The following is a 19640-nucleotide window of genomic DNA, read 5'->3' on the forward strand; positions in this document are numbered from 1 at the left end:
GGCACCCACAATCTGAACATTCAGGGAGTGGAACCCCTTGCTGTTAATAAAGGGCCCTCCCTGATGCCTGGGTGCGCACAGGGTGACATGCATGCCATCGATTTCCCCCTGGACCAGGGGCATTCCGGCAATGTCAGAGAATCTTTCACCCTGGCATCTTGGTGGGTCTCGTCCAGCTCAAAAATGATGAAGTCTGATGCCCGAGCATGCAGGGCGTATGTGACCCCTGGATATGCCTCTGGGCTGTAGATTGTGGAATGCCCACTCGAGCCCTGGAATAAACTGGCGGCATAATAGTTGAGGTCTGCAGTAATGTTCACTACCCCAGGAGCAGGTGTCCTCCTCCTCTACGGGGTGTCAAGTCTGCAAGGATGTCCCTGTGATGGAGTCTTTTGCACATATGCACCTCATTGAAAGAACAACAATGTCTGTACACCTTGGGTCGTCGCTGGTCTGCCCCTCTGGGTTCCTCCTCAACCTGATGGGTGTCTGGGTCTTCTGGGCCTGCGCACATGGGGTGTCACCTCCATGGTGCGCCGTCGCTGCTGCCTTATCGGGCATCTGACCGCATGGACTGCCACCTGCCGCTGCGGGACTGATACCAACAACCAATTTGGAGAAGGAGATAGACAGATAATCAGTTGGGGCTTCCACCCCAGGACCCTCAAATCTCACAAGCTTCCCCCACCCTTATATGTCCCGCCTTCTCTCAGAGCACCATCCACCAAGCCTGTTAATAATAATAATCGCTTATTGTCACAAGTAGGCTTCAATTAAGTTACTGTGAAAAGCCCCTATTCACCATATTCCGGCGCCTGCTCAGGGAGGCTGTTCACTCCTGAGGGGGGCAGTATAGAAATCAGGGAGAAGGACTGTAATAAAATTAGAGCGATTAACATAGACAGAGAGGAGGTTCTGAGTGGTCTGGCAAGCTTGAAATTAGACAAATGTCCAGGGCCAGATGATATGTATCCCAGGCAGCTGGGTGAGGCAAGGGAGGGAGCAGCAGGGGCGCTGACAATTTTCAATTCTTCTCTGGCCACAGGAGAGGTGCCGGAGGATTGGAGGATCACCAATGATTCAAGAAGGGGGGAGGGATAAAACAGGAAACTACAGGCCAGTCAGTCTGACCTCTGTGGTAGGGAAACTATTGGAAGCAATTCTGAGAGACAGAATTAATCTGCATTTGGAGAGGCAGGGATTAATCAAGAACAGTCAGCATGGTTTGTTAAAGGGAGGTCTGACCAACTTGATTGAATTTTTCGAAGAGGTGATTAGGTGTGTCGATGAGGAAAATGCATTTGATGTAGTCTAGTTGGACTTCAGCAAGGCTTTTGATCAGATCCCACATGTGAGACTGATAGCGAAGGTGAGAGCCCATGGGATCCAAGGAAATCTGGCAAATTGGATCCCAAATTGGCTGAGTGACAGGAAGCATGTGGATGAGGTTTGGGGATATATTTCTATGCTGTGCTAACCTGAAGGCTTCACTGTTGGGGCCCTTGCTATTTGTGGGTTATATAAATGGTTTTGATATGAATGTAGGAGGGTTGATCAATAAGTTTGCAGATGATACGATAAATTGGTGGGGTGGTGAAGAGTGAGTAGGATAGCCTTCGATTACAAGAGGATATAGATGGGCAATACACACGTTCATTGAATAAATCCCAATTCAAAGAAAAGTATTATAAAAGTTTCATATTTCATCAACTGGCTTGGGATGGATATAACAGCTTGGACATATGTAAGAGTAGGCAAGAGAGTCTTGTCTAGCCTGAAACCTTGATGCTAAGAATAATGATTGAAATTAAGAGATTTTCCTTGTCAAATGTAATTCTGCTTTCTCTTAGCATGAAATGAATGTACTTAAATGGGTAATATTTTTAATCATCTCTGCTAGATAGTAAATTAAACTCCAACAATATGTCACCACACATCCTTGATTTCTGTCGTAATTACAATTTCTTAAGGAGTCAGCAATGATGAACGTTAAGATGCACTAAGGTTAATGTTGCCTGTCAAAGACTTACAGATAATCTATTTTTTGAACTTATTAGCCAACCTGTGCTGGGAGCAGTGCCAATGGCTGGTTTAAACCAGGGGCTGGTTTAGCTCACTGGGCTAAATCGCTGGCTTTTAAAGCAGACCAAGCAGGCCAGCAGCACGGGTCGATTCCCGTACCAGCCTCCCCGGACAGGCGCCGGAATGTGGCGACTAGAGGCTTTTCACAGTGACTTCATTGAATCCTACTCGCGACATTAAGCGATTTTCATTTCATTTCATTTATCTTTCATGACTGACCTTGAAAAGCCACTGCATTCATGGTTGTCCTTTTCCATTTCTTAATATTGTTTGTGGTTTCATTATAATACGAAAATACTTAAAAAGCACCTTTTATGAGTTGAGAATGTTTTTTAAGTTCTAAATGAATCTAATTTGCCACAAGCTTGCAGCTTTCAAACAAAATCCCAAGCCTTTGATTAGTAGGTTTTCGTTGCTTAAGGGCGTCGAGCCACATGGAGCAAAAATGGTTAATTAGAGTTGAGGTGCATATCGGTATCTCATTTAATATAGTAGCTAACTTATTGGATAAATTAAGAGCTGGTTTAAACATGGGGAAAATTAGTTTTCTGTCAGCTAAATCTCCACAAAAGATTTTGGACTATGTTGCACACTTATCAAAAGCAGTTATACTATAATTCAATTAAATATTGCTAGTAACTATTTTACCAGTGTAAAAAATACCACAAATCTCACATCCCTTTGTGTGCTTGTAATGATACTACAGCTTGAAAGCATTATTAATACAATGTGGCATCATTTGATGCCAATTCCTATAATCTCTACATTTTTGTTAATTTAACTGTTGTATTTACCTCATTGAAGCTTTTGGCCTTCAAATGATGCTGTACAAATATCACTGAACAAACGTTCAACATGTTACAATGAGCTCCTTTCTGTTATTTTAATACATGTGAACCCATTTATTTTAGACAGGTTTAAATGGTAGAACAAAGGAATTATATGCAAATACATTGTGTCACAAAATAATTTTTGTCAGCATAAACCTGTGACACTTGTTCATATTTTGCTAGCAAATTGGCATGTTAAGTATCAACTTTCTGTAGTTTGCTATTACAAATAGAGTACAGGTGCTTTGCAATAAGGTGCTGGTAAACAGGTTAATGAAAATAATTTTTTCTGACTGTGGTAACCCTCACAAGGACCACTGAGATCCTTGTATCCGATAATGGCACCCTCTTTACCAGTGGAGAATTTCAAGTCGAACGGTTATAAACACATCCAAACGGTGCTGTCGTATCCATTGTCTAATGGCCTGGCTGAACGTGCAATTCAAACATTCAAAACCAGAATGAGGAAAACGCCTGCTGGTTCCCTGGATATGAAATTGGCCCAGTTCCTCTTTCATTATAGAACCACATTGCACACAAGGACAGGAGTCACACCAGCGGAATTGTTAATTGGGTTGACGACTGCCCAGTAGGCTAAGCCTGCTGATTCCCAACTTTTGGGGGTGGGGGGTTGGGGGGAGAAGCTGCAGTCAAAAAAAGGAGCTACGACACAGGAAGACCCAAAAGAACCTTCAGAACAGAACAGGAGATGCTATCCATATGCAGAATGAGGAGATGGCTCCCCCCAATGGATCCCATTGTCAGGCTGGAAAAGACTGGTCCAGTTTTATTCAAAGTCCAATTCCAAGGCAAGGCCGTAAAAAAAGACCTTGGACCACCTCAGAAGCAGGGAAACCACTCCAGCAGAGACTATTCCAGCAGAGATGACATTCTTAACACCCGCTGCGACTACCTTCTGCAAGGGGACTCAGTCTATGGGGGACCTGAGAGTCGTCATTTCCCCTCCCCCCGCCGACGATGAAGATTCAGAATCTGAAATGGAGACCGAAGAGATCCTCCGCTGGAGGTCAGCATCGAAACAAGCCTCCGTCTGTGGTCCTTTGAAGCTCAACAAAGAAGTGACAATCCCCAGTCCGCTCTGGCCCGGCTCCACCTGCAGCCAACTCGGGGCCTTGTGCCAAGTATCAAGAGAGGACTCATCGTTGTTGGAGTGAGGGATGTGATAACCCTCAAGAGGGACATGGGGTTCGCTGATTGATCACCCCATAGCTTTGTGGAATATGAGTTCCTGTGGTGAGCAGATGGAAACCCACCCAGCTGGGGCTTGTTTGCAGGAACTTTAAACGTAGCTCCCAGACCAACAGTCTCCGATAGTGCTGGGCTTGGGCGTTTCTTTTGTGCGCCATGGTACCAACTTTATTTTCAGTTTAAAACAAACCAATTTGGCCTTCCACTCTGCGCCTCCTGGAATTATTACAGTGACCTGATTATTCCACACCCGTATTTATAAACATCCGGGCCTCATGGTGTACTCACTTCAGCTCCTGACTCAATTTCTGAGTTAATAATGGAACTAAAGATAAGTTTTCTGCATGCTTTAATTAATTCTGTCTTCCCTCTACTAACCTAGGTCAAAATATGTGATTAATTGTGTTTCATAATTCTGCATTCTAAAATGCATATGAGGAGCTGTAGCAAAGTCTGTGGAAGGAGAATGTAACTGGCATTTGCACCATTTTGTGGATAACTATACATTTCTGAAGCTGGACAAAATCTGTGATTCATGTGCAGGTGAAATGGAAGAGCTGGAGAGTTTGTGGCTGACTGGAATCTGTCACAATGAGAAGAACGAAGTGATGAGCAGCCAGTTGGATGTTGACAACATGGCAGGTGTGTTTTACATGCTGGCTGCCGCCATGGCACTGAGCCTGATCACCTTCGTGTGGGAGCATTGGTTTTACTGGAGCCTGAGGCACTGCTTCATGGGAACCTGTACTGGGAAACCAGGACTACTCTTCTCGATCAGCAGGGTAAGTAAAGAAAAAAATGTAGCCTGATTAAATCATTTTGCTACCTGAGTTATTTAAATATCTTCCTTCTTAGCTTTATGTGTATTTAAATCCTAATTTTATGAAATGAGGTCACCTCAAAAAGTACCTAGTTTTCGGAGAAGTGGGACATAATCTAATCATTTTTCAGGCAACATAATTACATTGCTTCATCTTAAATATTATCATTAAATTAATCTCAGTGCGGGCAGCATGGTGGCGCAGTGGTTAGCACCGCAGTTTCACGGCGCCGAGGTCCCAGGTTCGATCCCGGCTCTGGGTCACTGTCCATGTGGAGTTTGCACATTCTCCCTGTGTTTGCCTGGGTTTAACCCCCACAACCCAAAGATGGGCAGGCTCGGTGGATTGAACACGCTAAATTGCCCCTTAATTGGAAAAAATGAATTGGGTACACTAAATTTAAAAAAAAAATTAATCTCAGCGCTGAGGCAGTCTGCTGACTGACTAAAAGTAAAATAACTTGCTATTAATAAAAAAACAACAGTTCTTACACCAAGTAGGGGTAATTTTAATGTTTGTGTAAAAAAACTATTGGGTTAGCTGCTCATTTTATTTTTCTGTTTATTGCTGCCGAAAGTTAAATTTGTCCCCTGTAAATCTCATCATATGACTATTGGCAGAAGTAGTAACTACACAGCATAGAAGGAGACAATTTGACCAGTGTACTTGTGTCTGGCCTCTGAAAGTGCGATGCAATTAGTTTCTCTCCCTTGCTCTTTCCCTTGCGAATAATTCATTTTTAAGTAAAGACCCTTTTGAAAGTTACTATTGAACCTGTTTCCGCCATCCTTTAAGGCAGTGCCCTCTAGATCATAACAAATAGGCACAAAGAGAGTGAATGTAGAGAAAGTAAGTGTCGTTTGTTGCACAATTCATCCTCACCACACCCCAGTACAGAATCCTCAAATCATAGAAATTGCAGAACAAAAGAAAATTGTTCAGTTCATCATATGTGAACTATTAACATACATACTCAAATCCTATTTTGTTCTTTTTCTTAATACTTTTCATTATTTAACTGTCACTGAATTGTTGTGGTTGACTGAGCTTCTTTGCCCAAGGATGATAATACATTCCATAAACAAAGCTTTTGTCCGAAAAACTCTCACACCCTCTTTACAATCCTGGTACTAATTCTAAACTAACTCTTCCTTGACATGGATTCAGAAATCACCCTCAAATTTAGTCTGTTGGTATAGCTTAGACCTGAACGGTGATTTTGGCAGACCCCTAGGTTAGTTCTTTTGTCTAACTTAAGGTACAATTTTGGCTTGAAGTCCAGGGAAAACACTTTGATGGAAATGAAAAGCAAGTTGTGGAAGTGATGTGGGGACAGTTAAAGGGAAATGTCACACTAGGGTGATGAAATATCTGAAAAACGCTTGGAAAGTCCCAAAAGATATTGCAAACCATTCACCATGACTCGAAGAGTCAGGATATTAAAATGTAGAGACAAAACTGAAGAGGAGAGACTCCAAGGTACAGACATGAGTCTGAAGTCCCAATGTCAGATCAACACAGCATTCAAGCTCCTGATTAATGACGGCTGAATGGAAGCAGTGCTGTGTGAAGTTGTTGCAAGTATGATCATCCTCTGTGGCGAAAAATAAATAATTTACAAAAATTAGCATAAAGATTTATCTGAAGGTAAGTGTCAGCAGAAAATTAAAACAAATGGCTGAAATCTACTTACCATAATATTACGGTCTCCTTTCGATATTTTATAATTACTTCCTCCAGTAAACTTGGATGTCCATTTACAAGGTGTAATGTGTACCTGCAAATTGCATATACAGAACTGACATTTCCCCAATTTAATATTTGAAATGAAGTGACTCCCCGTATTCAAAGCGAGGTACTTACTTTATCATTGGTTTTACCTCAGTAAGCTAGATCAAGACTCCAAATGCCTAGAGGCTATCATTAATATTCTGCTCCCAAAATACTTTCTACCCAGCGCACAAGACATCACTCACAGCTGGGTGAGACAGGCTGGATGCACCAGTGGGTCTTCTCCTAACGTCACTTTTGTACATTCGTATGTACAGCCTTGAGAATGCACTCAAATTTGTCATCATTTAAAGTAGACTGCACGATCTTGATAATCTTACTGAATCTTATCCAGCTCTTATCATCACCCAGGCAGTAAGGCATGCTGGTGGGGAAAAAGGAAAAGGAAGAGTGAACAAGAAAAGCAACATTGACCAGCAGCATCCTTAGCTGCCCGAGCCTTTAGAGTGCAGCTCATCCAAGACCACTTTGCATTAACCATCCACCTCATCCCCATACAGCAACTGTCTCCCAATCTTTATCACCACCTTCATTACTACTATCATCTGACTGCTTCCCTTCGGGACAGCACGGTAGCACAAGTGATTAGCACTGTGGCTTCACAGCGCCAGGGTCCAAGGTTCGATTCCCCGCTGGGTCACTGTGCGGTGTCTGCACGTTCTCCCTGTGTCTGCGTGGGTTTCCTCCGGGTACTCCGGTTTCCTCCCACAGTCCAAATACGTGCAGGTTAGGTGGATTGGCCATGATAAATTGCCCTTAGTGACCAAAAAGGTTAGGAAGGGCTCTTGAGTTATGGGGCTAGGGTGGAAGTGGGTCGGTGCAGACACGATGGACCGAATGGCCTCCTTCTGCACTGTATGTTCTATGTTCAGTGCAGCCTTCTGGGGGCTCACTTCCATGCAAATATTGGCACCCATATCAAGTACAGAATAAAACATCCAAATATCTCAATTCCACTTATGTCTAATATTTGACAGGAATAATTGGGAATGTTTCTTTTACAACCCTTTGATGCTTGCTTTGTTTTTTAAACTTAGTGTACCCAATTAGTTTTTTCCAATTAATGGGCAATTTAGCATGGTCAATCCACCTAGCCTGTACATCTTTGGGTTGTGGGGATGAAATCATACGGACACGGGGAGAATGTGCAAACTCCACACGGACAGTGACCCAGGGCCGGGATTGAACCCGGGTCCTCAGCGCCATAGGCAGCAATGCTGACCACTGCGCCACCCTGGTGCTTGCTTTGCACGCTCATTTATTTACCTTACCTTGTGTGTCAATGAGGTGACAGTTTGGAAGGTGGAAGGCCATGGTGGGTGACTTTGGGCAGCTTTGAGGGCTTGGCGGTAGACTGCCGCACTTCAAGCTGAGTTGGGCAGTCTGTTCCAGATAGTTGTTTGGTACTAACAAAGACGCTAGTGGCGTTTGCTGCCAGCTGGTTCCTCTCTCAGGGAGCTACGGCTATTCTCCAGGAACACAGCAGACCTACAGCTCTGCACAAGAGTGTACTGTACTCTGTATGCTTCACCCGATGTCCATGTCTATGTACATTGTGCATTTATCGTATAATTGGATCTGCACCAATCTTCCAAAAGAGCACTTTACTTAGGCACTCTCCCCCACCCTTTCTCATAACCTCACATTGATTCTGGCCAACCCACCTAACTTGCACATCTTTGGACTGTGGGAGGAAACCAGAAAACCCAGAGGACACCCACACAGACACAAGGAGAACATGCAAACTCTACACGGACAGTCACCTGGGGACATAATCGAACCCGGGTCCCTGACATTGTGAGGCAACAGTGCTAACCACTGTGAGACTTGTGGGGTGCTTTCCCATATACTTGCTCCTGTGAAAACCCATCCTCCATCTCACCTTCCTAAAGTGCATGTGGTTCCCATCTCAGGATAAATGTTTGCCAGGGGCAGTGAAGATGCATCTGCAAGAAGCTTGACCTCCTGTTCTTGAAAGGGCACAGAGGCAACCACATTTCCAGCACCAGAAATGAAATGAAGATTAGGTTTCAGTGCGAAGGAAGAACATTAAAGATAAATGGTTGATCACAGCATCTGCAGTTTGTCATGCAGGGTATGTAGAAAGAGATAGAGGTAAGAAGGGAAAATAAGGGTAATCCTGTGTGAGATCTCCACCAGCCCTATTCACCACAGTTATGGCCCAGATTTATCTGCCTGTGAGAGGCAGCATGTTTTTTACAAGATAGTGAGATGGTGTTTATCTGACCTGTCGCTCAAAGCCACAGACGTAATTGCTGCGAAGAAGCACAATCCTGTAGTCAATTCGAGGTTAGATGTTGCAGATGAGAGAAGTTTGAAGATGGAAAGGGGCTTTAAAGCTAAAGGTAAGAAGAAACGTGGGCGGAAATTAATTGTGATGTTGTCAGCAGGGTATGGCCCCGCTGCAATTTAGTGATGACTCAGGGAGTAAATGGAAGCTCTAGTTGGACAGGAATTCCTCCCCAGGGGTCCTCAACCTAGGGAAGGCCCGACAGTGGCCTGTTAAGTGGCTGACACTTAATTCCATTAGGCTGCTCCCGCAAAACTGAGGGGGTTCCCCTCCCTTTCTGCAACTGGTAGATAAGACCCCCATGTGCCATTACCTCTTACCAGGAATTTTGGCAGTTATCCACAGATTTCCGCCATGCATTAACTATTCTTTGTGTTTTACTTTAACCCATTAAATCCCAGCAGTCTAAGCGTGATGCCTGAGGCAGAAATGTGAAAGATGCTCTCAAAGCTTGACAATACTATAAATCCATATCTCTATCCCTCTTCCACTTATTGTGTTAATATTTGAAACTTTTAAAACTTAAGTCATGGTTATGGTCCAGTTATGACTATTTATATAGATGCAGCTTCTTGGCAGTAGCATGTTAACATCATGGATCAAATTCGCATTCACACTCATTTACTAAATTATCGGTTTACAAATACTGGAAGAGTACATTGTTTATCCCAGTATGAGTGAAACGTGTTTATCACAACATGAGTGAAACATTGTGAAGAAAATATTAATAAGTTGCACGTTCATATATTTTCATAAACGTTTTTGCCCTGGCACAATGGAAAAAAAATCACTTCAATCTGAAGTATTTGTATTTTACAATCTAGTCTGTTAGTGGAGCAGATTACCACAAACATTATCTTGGAGATGAACACAAACGGTATTGAGCAATATGAAGCCGGCCACATAATAGCTCTTTGTTTCTCTCTTAGTGAATGAAAAGCACACAATTGGAATGGATACCAAAGGAATCTATTTATTTTGAGTTTGGCTGACAAAAATGAATACTAATTTAGAGCTCTCAAAGAATCCGACATTACAATAGAGACTACACTTCCAAAGTAATTCATTGGCTGTAAAGTGCTTTGGGATACCCTGGCAGTGTGAAAGGACAGCATATCAATGCAAACCTTTTATTTAAGACTTGTGCTTCACATTCTCCGTAACAATTTTCTAATTCAGAACTTGGAACAACAGACATAATTCACCACCCAGTTGATTAGATAGTCTAAGGGATTGGCAAATAGGTTTGTATGTATATTGAAGTAAAGGTGCAATGAGCAGAACTTAATGCTCACCACCCTCTGAGGCAAATTCGGAGGTGAAGGGGTGCTCCTTGGTAGGGTGGGAAGGGTCCCTCCCCCTTCACCCCCTCTCACTGGGGGAAGTCGAGAATTACTTGTCCATCGTGGAGCAGGTGCCTCGATGACAGTGCTAATTAGGGATTTAATTCCCTCGGGGCTCCCAAAGATCAGGTCAGTGGGTGTGCCTGGACCCCCCACTACCTAAATTCTGTCCAATATCTTTGAATTAAGTGTTTGTGTTTGCTAATGTGCTGAAATGGTAGCATAGTGATTGTGTTGCTGGATGAGTAATTCAGATGCCATAGGCAAGTGTTCAAATCCTACCATGGCAGCTGGGGGATTTCAATTCAGTTAATTAAACAAATCTGGAATAAGAATCTCATATCAGTAATGGTGACTGTGAAACTGCAGGATTGTTGTAAAATCCAACTGGTTCACTAAAGTCCTTTTCAGAAGGAGATCGGCTGTCTTTAGTTACATGTAATTCCCGATTCACAGTGTGTTTGACTCTTAACGATCCTCTGAAATGTCTTAATTATCCAGTTATATCAAACAGCTGTCAGAAGGTATAATGAGAATCACTACATGGACTGCAGTGGTTGAAGATGGTAGCCTCAAGAGCAATTGGGATGGACAATTAATTTGGATCTTACCAGTGATACCTCCTTTATCTGATTTTAAAAAAAAAGTGCCTCACAATATTTTATTGGTTACTAATGAGAAATTTGTGGGGGGTTTAAACAATATACTTAATTGAGACATCTGTGCTAATCTGATAGCTCCTAATTTTTGTCTCAGCTTTTCAAAGTCTCAAATTTATCATCAATGTTTGAAAACAAATTCTACTGTTTTGATTGCAAGTATAGATGAAATGTAGTACTTTGCAACAAAACGATCATGCTTAGTAATATTCCAGACAAATTAGTAGCTAGCAGCTCCTGATATTATTTGATAAATTTATCAACATGGAACCGATAGAAGCGGAATGTTGGAGCACAAATCTGGTAACTTGGCTAACATCCTGTACACCATTTTTCGAAGTGCATAGCCAAGAAAGCTTAGGAATAAACAAGAATTTGAATGAAATTTTTATTTCTAATTCTACTTTAGACAATAAATTAAAAGTATTGTGCTGAGCCAATCAGTGTATGCAATTCTTATTATAAATGAACTACTTTTGAACCAACAACTTCATGCTCACTTGTTCTTTCTGAGCAGCTGTTTGCATTGTAATGGATGGCAACAGCAGCAATAACTACCATCCATATAGCACCTTTAACCGTACCCCCAAGGCACTTCAAAGGAAAGCTGCCAAACAAACTTCTAAGCCACATAATGCGATATTAAGATGAGTGACAATAAGCTTGGTCAAAGAGGTAGAGTTTAGCAATATTTTATAGGATGAGAGAGTGATAGAGACGCGAAAGAGATCGAGAAAAGATATTCCGCAGTTTAAGACCAGGCAGCTGAATGCACGGCAGCCAATGGTCGAGCAAGTAAAATCAGAAATGCATAAAAGACCAGCAGTGGAAGTGTGCAGAAATCATGTCAGATTGTAGAGCTGGTGGAGTTACAGAAATAAGGGAGTGGGGAGTGATCTGAAAACAAGGGTGAGAATTTCAAAGTTAAGGTGTTACTGGACCAGGAGTCAATGTTGGTCAATGAGCAACTGGATGAAAGCTAGAACAGCAATAACCACAGCCCCTCTGATGGATAGTTGATATCACTCCCACACTTTCAGAATCTTATCTGTTCTTTAGTTTACTTCACTGAAAAATTGATGATTGACCGGTTGTAAACTCCTCATCCAGAAGTAAGTAAAACTGTGACAGCTGGTAATTTGAAATAAAGTAAAAAGTTGGAAAATGTAAAAGTGGAAAATGTATGAAAGATCAGACAATGGGTAAAATTCTCCATCTCGCGATGCCGCACACACGAATTGCGATCAGGCGTAGAATTGGGCGTCCAGCTGAAATTGAGATCTACCCCTGATGCCGATTCAGATGCCACGCTCTGGTCCCTCGCTGGTGGCAATAACGAGGTTGTGTCCCATACTGGCAGCGGTATACAAAACCGGCATTTGCATGTATATAAATGTGATTAGGCAGTTGGACAGTTCATGCTCCACTTTTCTCAGGCGGGCATCAATTACTATAAGTATTGACAAACGTGGACTGGGCGCCATGGCTACGGAGAGGAAGCAGGAGGCCAAAAAAAACACTGAAAAACCATTGAATATGTTGAACTTGCTGGGGAATGGCTTCCCGGGCAGGGGGCAGCAGCGGGTAGTGACTTGGTGCCACGTCCGTGGACTTGGGGTGTCCCTTTTAGGATCAAGGTGGCCTGGCTCAGACCGCCATTGCTGCAGTTTGTCTTTTAAATGTACCCATTTGGTGCTACTTACAGGCTCCTGGCTGCTCAAACTGCTGAGTGCTGCTGGGTCCTTTAAATGCTCAGAAAAAATCTGGTCATCTGGGAGTCCATCCACACCACCCCTCTGGACACCCTCATACCCCAGCTGCATCATTAAGGGCCAAGCTCAATAAGAAGCCCACCAGGTGTTGGCTGCCCCATTACAGAGGAAGTGGATCGGCAGAGCTCACCCCAACTAGAGGACATCTGTACCACAGCCTTTGGAACCCTCTCAGGGCAGAGGATCCACCAGTAACCCCCACCCCTCCGGATCACCAGTTGTGGCCTCCTGGTGAGACTGGCAACGCTGACTGCCTCTGCCACCACCTCCCAGGCAGTGTTCAGGAGGGCAGGCTTGAGACTGTGGCCCACGCTGTGTAAGAGGGTGTCCCTCCGCTCCTCACTGGCATAGAGCTGTACGTCCATCTCGGATCCTGACCTTGGGGGGAACGTCTTCTCTGAGACTGCAGTGGGTGTGTGGTAAGTGGAGTGCTTAAAAACAGTTCCAGCTGCCTAACTCTGGTGCTAATTTATAATAGGGGCGGGGTTAGCAAGGGGCTGGTTTAGTACAGTGGACTAAACAGCTGGGTTGTAATGCAGGACAGTGCCAGCAGCGCGGGTTCAATTCCCGTACCAGCCTCCCCGAACAGGCGCCGGAATGTGGCGACTAGGGGCTTTTCACAAGGGCTGGTTTAGCACAGGAAACCCACACAGACACGGGTTTAATGTGCAGACTCCACACAAATAGTGACCGGCGTCGGGAATCGAACCTGGTACCCTGGTGCTGTTAATCAAAAGTGCTAACCACTGTGCTATCTTGCCACCCATTCGCATGGCCCATTGGCATGTCCTGAATTGCTCTGCAAATATCACCCCCAAAGGGGCTGCTGCCCTCTGCCCAGGAAGCCCGAAAATCTGGGAGCCCATCCACACCACCCTCCCCAGCAAGTCTGAAAAAGCAAATCACAACATCTAATGAGATCTCACGAGACGCCGCAGTCTGGATCTCGTTCTCACTGAGCGGGATCCAGATTTGCATATTTAAGTGACCACACAAACGTGGACTAGGCGTTACAGCAACTGGGGGGGCTCTCGCTGACCATTGGAGGCCCCTGGGTGACCGGGCTCTGGGCAGGGCAGTATCCTGGTACTCTTGCTGGCGCTCTGGCAACTTGGCACTGCTGGAGTGTCTGGATGGCTCTGCCAGGCTGGCAGCAACATTGCCAGGGTGGCCAATGCCAGGATGGCAATGCCAAGGATCGGGCCCAGAGGTGCCCTGTCCTTATGAGGTGGAGTGAGCAGGGGGTCTCAAGGACCCCCTAATGGGTAAGTTGGGGCACTGGGGTGAGTGGTCCAGAGGCTGTGGTGGGGGGCCCAGTGATCGGGGAGATCGGGGCGGGATTTAAAATGCCATTTCCTGTGTGTGCGGCATCGGCGTGGCATTCCTCACCAAGGACAAATAAAAGCAGAGTCCTGTTTGATATTGGGGCCGTTTCCCCTGGATGTTGGCGGTAGTAGTCTTGCTTAACGAGAGCTGAGGGCCAATCAGAGATAAAAGGCTGGCAGATGTGGTGCTCCGCAGCACCGAAGGAAGGCTGTGGCTATGGCTGTAAGGACACCCATCCCTCTGGAGTCCCAGGATTATACAGCAACTCGTCATCAGGCGGGATGAGTTTGTGGGGTAAGGATCAGTGAGAGACTGGTGTAGTGGGGTCAACAGATAGGGCAGGAGTGGAGGCTTTCCGTTCCCCACCACCTCCTGCGTTCCCGAGTGTTGAGTTCCTTAATCAGACACTGAGTACCTTTAATTGAGGAACCATCCCTCTGCCGGAGGTGACAAGTTGGCCGCAAGGTTTTAGCTGCCTTGCATTCTGCATAGTGACAAACACACCTGCAGCTGAATTAATACCAGCAGCTGTGGAATGAGGTCCTTAAGTGGTCATTAATTGACCACAAGGGCCTTAATTGGTGCCATGGGCCTTCCCACCCATAGCTTCATGCTGACAGATGCGGGAATGTGGTGGGGTTCAGGAGTGCCACCATCCCCCTTAATTAAATACCCTTCCCACCAGAGCTCACCACCAGAGAAAGTGCAACTCTTTGGGTCTTTGACTTTTATCAAAAGTTCTGGTGAAAGGTTGCAGACATGAAAAGTTAGCTTTATTTCTCTGTCCACAAAGGCTTCCAGAACTGCTGATTATTTCCAGCATCTGCTAAATTTCACTCTTGAAGTTAAAGTCAGAAATACATTAACTATAATGTAAGAAACTGGGCCCTGAATTTGAAAGGACATTGCTGTCAGGGGACCATATGGAAGTGTACAAAGAAAAGTTTTTCATGTTCTTACTGCCCTATTTACACTCAAAAATGGAACAGTAGCCAGACCAAAATAGCGCATGAAAAGACTCACCACTGAGTTCCCATCTGTGTCAACGTTTGGGTGGGTTTTGATTCAGGTGGTCAGAGCTTCCTCTGGATATAGGCCTCATGAATGGATACTAATTAGGGTCAAATGCAATTCCTCCATAAAGAGAACATTTGCTGTCAGTGACTGGAGAAATATGACTAATTATTTAACTTTGCACAGATTTATTTGATTGATAAGTAGACCCTAGGTTTACAGCATTATATTAAAATGCATTTGATCATTTAGTTAGGGTTAAAGCCATTCCTATGCTTTATCTATTCACGGCATATCCTTTTAGCTTTTCCAGCTGATTAATTTTTACAAGACTATATTTGAGACGCTGCAGGTTATGAAGAAGTGGTGCCATAGGATTGGCAGAACATGCTGGTACTGCGAAACTGCTGCAATGATAGAAAACTGAAAGCTGAGATTGAGGTTTAGGCAGAAAAGCCCTAGAAATGAGCAATTTGCATTGACATTCATCTTTTTCCAGTTTGGTTTCAGCATTTGTGCTTGAACCGTAGATTTTGAAGGTCAAAAAACTGATACCAACAGTGCAAGCGAGGACACAGTCTTTCTTTTGCAATACCAGTAAAGACTCCATGTTTCAGAGAAGAAGGAAGACAATTAACTATATTACATTTGGCAAAGTATAATGTAAAGAGACGTTACTTTACTGATACAGAGCCATCAGTTCCATTGACCTTCTCATTGCACTTAAGTTTAATCAACTAATTATTTATCTAGTATGCATTTATCCTGACAGAGTAGACAGCAAAGATATTAAGAAAAATGAGCATGGCCATTTTATCAGATATTTATATGTGGGTTTTATTCTGGAGTCTCTCTCAGGAAGTTGCATTTCATTAGCGATCATCAGAAGGAAGATGGATGAGAATGGAAACTGTGTTGCGTATATTAATAGTCTGTGTCAGATTTTTTCCCCGAAACTCAGTTCTATATTGTGGAGAAAAAAAATGAAAGACACGCAAGTATAGTGTGCTTTTCATAACCTCAGGGTATCTCAAAGCCAGAGACGCACATGACAGTTAAATACTATGGATGACATTATTGGCTTTACTCTCTGGGTAAGAAACTAGAAGACCTGATCCACTTTCCCAGACCACTGTGCATACACGGAGACAAAAATGTACTGTAACAACAACAACTTGCATGTATATAATACCTTTAACATATTAAGCATCCCAAAGTGCTTCACAGAAGCTTAATGTGTTATGAAAAATAAGAATACATAATTTTTAAGAACACTAAAAAGATTGTGTGCTCAACAAAACTACCCCTTTTCCATATAATAGCCCAAGCATCTATCTTTTCTCTATTTCCCTCTATCATTTTACTTTCCAGATGTGCATCTTCAATTTATTTTTCCTGTCTACCTTATTCGTTTTCCAAAATTCTCTATGCAACAAAGCATCTGGGGCCTTGGATATCTAACTTCTTCATGTTCCTGGTTTCCTAATTTTGATATCGCATGATATCTGAACCAATTTCTATAGTTAACAAGTTACCTTGGATCAGTTTTGTTCTTTCATATTTTGAAAACTTTCATTGGGTCAGGCCAAAGTCTTCTGCTTTACAACAAAAAGCAAATCCAACTTCTGAACAGTCAAGAGAGGGAATGAACCAAATCACATCAGCTGGAATGGGCTGGGACCATCGGAAACTGATTGGTGCCCCACGCAAATCCCGTTTCGGACCTATCCCGGAATTCTCCCGACAAAGTGGAGATTTGCGCTGGGCGCAATGCAACCATAGAATCGCCCCAGAAAGTTCCTAAGTCGCACCACTGTCTGAGAGAAAAAAAATGTCCTCGCCTCTGTTCTATGAGGACAATCTCTCATTTTAAATCAGTGACCCTAGTGCTGGACTCGCCCACAACAGGAAACACCTCCACCTTGTCAAGACCATTCAGGATCTTATATACTTCAATCAAGTTATACCTCAGTCTTCTAAACTCCAGTAGAAACAAGCCCAGTTTGTCCAAACTATTTTCATAAGAATATGCTCATTCCAGGTATCAATCTAGTAAACCTCCTGGGAACCACCTCCAACGCAGTTGCATCTTCCCTTAAATAAGGAAACCAACACTGTACACAATATTCAAGATGTGGTCTCACCAGTGCCCTATATAACTGAAGCATAACATCTTTACTTTGATGTTAAATTCCTCTCGTAATAAAGGATAGTATTCCATTGGCCTTCTTGATTATGTGCTGTAACTGCATATTAACTATTTGTGACTCACACACAAGGACACCTAGATCCCTCAGCACCTCGGAATTCTGCAGTCTCCATTTCGGTAATACTCTGCTTTTTTATACTTCCCGCCAAAGTGAACAACTTCACATTTCCCACATTACTCCATCTGCCAGATTTCTGCCCACTCACTCATATCTGTCTGGGATCTCCTTATATCTTCTTATCAACATATTTTCCTACCTATCTTTGGGTCATTTACAAATGTAGCTACCGTAGCCTTTTCTCCCATCATCTAAGTCACTGATGTAAATTGTAAGAAGTTGAGGCCTCAATACAGACTCTTGTGGACACTGCTTGTCACATCCAGACAATCAGACAAAGACTCATTTATGCATACTCTAGACAATCGTCTATGCTAATATGTTACCTCCTTCACCATGAACGTTTATTTTCCACAATAACCTTTAATGTAGTACTTTGTCAAATGCCTTCTGGAAATCCAAGTACAATGTGTCTCCAGGCTCTATCCACAGCAAATGCTATTCTTTCAAAGAACTCTAATAAATTGGTTAAACATGATTTCCCTTTCACAAAACCATGCTGACTTTTCCCTCTTACCGTGCGTTTTTCTAAGTGCCAAGATATATACTCTTTAATGATTGATTCTAACACCTTCTTAACAGATGTCAAGCTACTCATATTTGCCACTTTCCAGTCTAATGGAACCTTTCCAGAATCTGGGGAATTTTGGAAAATTAACACCAACACATCTACTAGCTCATTAGCCACCACTTTAAAGACCTGAGGATGAAATACAGGAAGACCTAGAGACCGGTCAGCCTGCAGCTCCATCAGTTTGCTCAGTACAGCGTTCCTACTGATTGCAATTTCAACAAGTTCCACTCTCCCTTCCACATCCTAATTTACAGCTATTACTGCAATATTTCTCATAATAATGACAATCTTTATTAATGTCACAAATAGGTGTGCATTAGCACTGCAATTAAGTTATTGTGAAAATCCCCTCGTCGTCTCACTCCGGCGCCTGTTCTGGTACACTGAGGGAGAATTCAGAATGTCCAATTCACCTAACGAGCACATCTTTTGTGAACATGTTGCCCATTATGACAGCGAGCTGAGGGTAGGCCTAAAAACATGATCAGTGTACGATGCTTCGGTCCCCTGCCAGCAGCAGCAGTGAGCTAAGTGCCCCGCACTGCCGATAAGATACAGATGAATCATTTTCACCCATCTGCATCTGATTAATGGGTTGGAAGTCTGATTCTTCAGGCCCCGGTGATGCTCCAGACCTTTCAGCCAGGATTCACATGGGCATGAATCACATATTTTCAAGTGTGGCCCTGAGGCAGTGGACCCAGCGGTGGGTCAAGGGGGTCAGTGCGTAATGGAGGTGCCTCCAAAGTCCACCAAAAGGCCCCCCTCAACACAAATTCCCCCCACCCCATTGCCTGCCACTCTGCACCCCCAGCCGACCCCTCCATCCGACCCCCCCCCCAGCTTCCTGTCAAAACACTTAGCTGCTTTTGATGTGGTGAGGAGCTGACGATCATAGCAAACATGTTTATAAGCATTGTGATTATCATCAAAGCAGGGCAATGGAGATGCATTCAAGCATGAAAGGAAAAATTGATCAAGCAGCTGTCTCTGGAGTAATAAAACTGTCAAATACTAGCTAATGCAATGTATTGCTCTATGAAATTGAATGCAAGAGTTGCATTACCAACACTTGAGGGATTTCCAGCTCTTTGACGTGGAAGCCTCTGACCCTTGTAACAGCTTCTGCTTTAAACACTTTTCTCTGAGGCAGCAGAGGTTATAAAAGGGCAAGTGAAAATGTAATGATTTATCACCCTACTGTCTGGACTGCTCTTCAGCTTTCAAGCATGGGGCTCTGAATGCGGGGAGTGGGGGGGGGGGGGGTCTGATGAGGGTCTCTGTTGGGAGTCTGACAGGAAGTCTCTGATGGGGGAATCTGGTGGGGTGTCTAATGGAGGTCTCTGATGGGGAGATCTGTTGGAAGGGTCTGATGGAGGTTCTCTGAAGGGGGTCTCTATTGGGGGCCCGATGAGGGGCCGTTGGGAAGCGGCGTGGGTCACCATCATGTATGCGTGTTCTGGAGGGTGACCCATTATCCTCATGGTGGTGGGGATGGATGCCCCTACTAGTCAGCGGAGGGGGAGCAGGATTATTATTGTGGGGGTGAGGCGGGGGGTGGGGGGCAGTCGCTGGACCTCG

The 19640-nt window shown here is 43.9% G+C and overlaps 1 protein-coding gene across 1 annotated transcript in view; it reads left to right on the plus strand.

Moving 5' to 3' along the window:
* The window catches only part of grin2aa (glutamate receptor, ionotropic, N-methyl D-aspartate 2A, a), a 411403-nt gene that overhangs the window by 381546 nt on the left and 10217 nt on the right, over positions 1–19640 (plus strand). The window contains 1 exon segment of the mRNA XM_038820557.1: positions 4665–4903. Coding sequence (XP_038676485.1) covers positions 4665–4903 — 239 coding nt within the window.

The sequence above is a fragment of the Scyliorhinus canicula genome, chromosome 15 (genome assembly GCF_902713615.1).
Source record: "Scyliorhinus canicula chromosome 15, sScyCan1.1, whole genome shotgun sequence".
Lineage (NCBI taxonomy): Eukaryota > Metazoa > Chordata > Chondrichthyes > Carcharhiniformes > Scyliorhinidae > Scyliorhinus > Scyliorhinus canicula.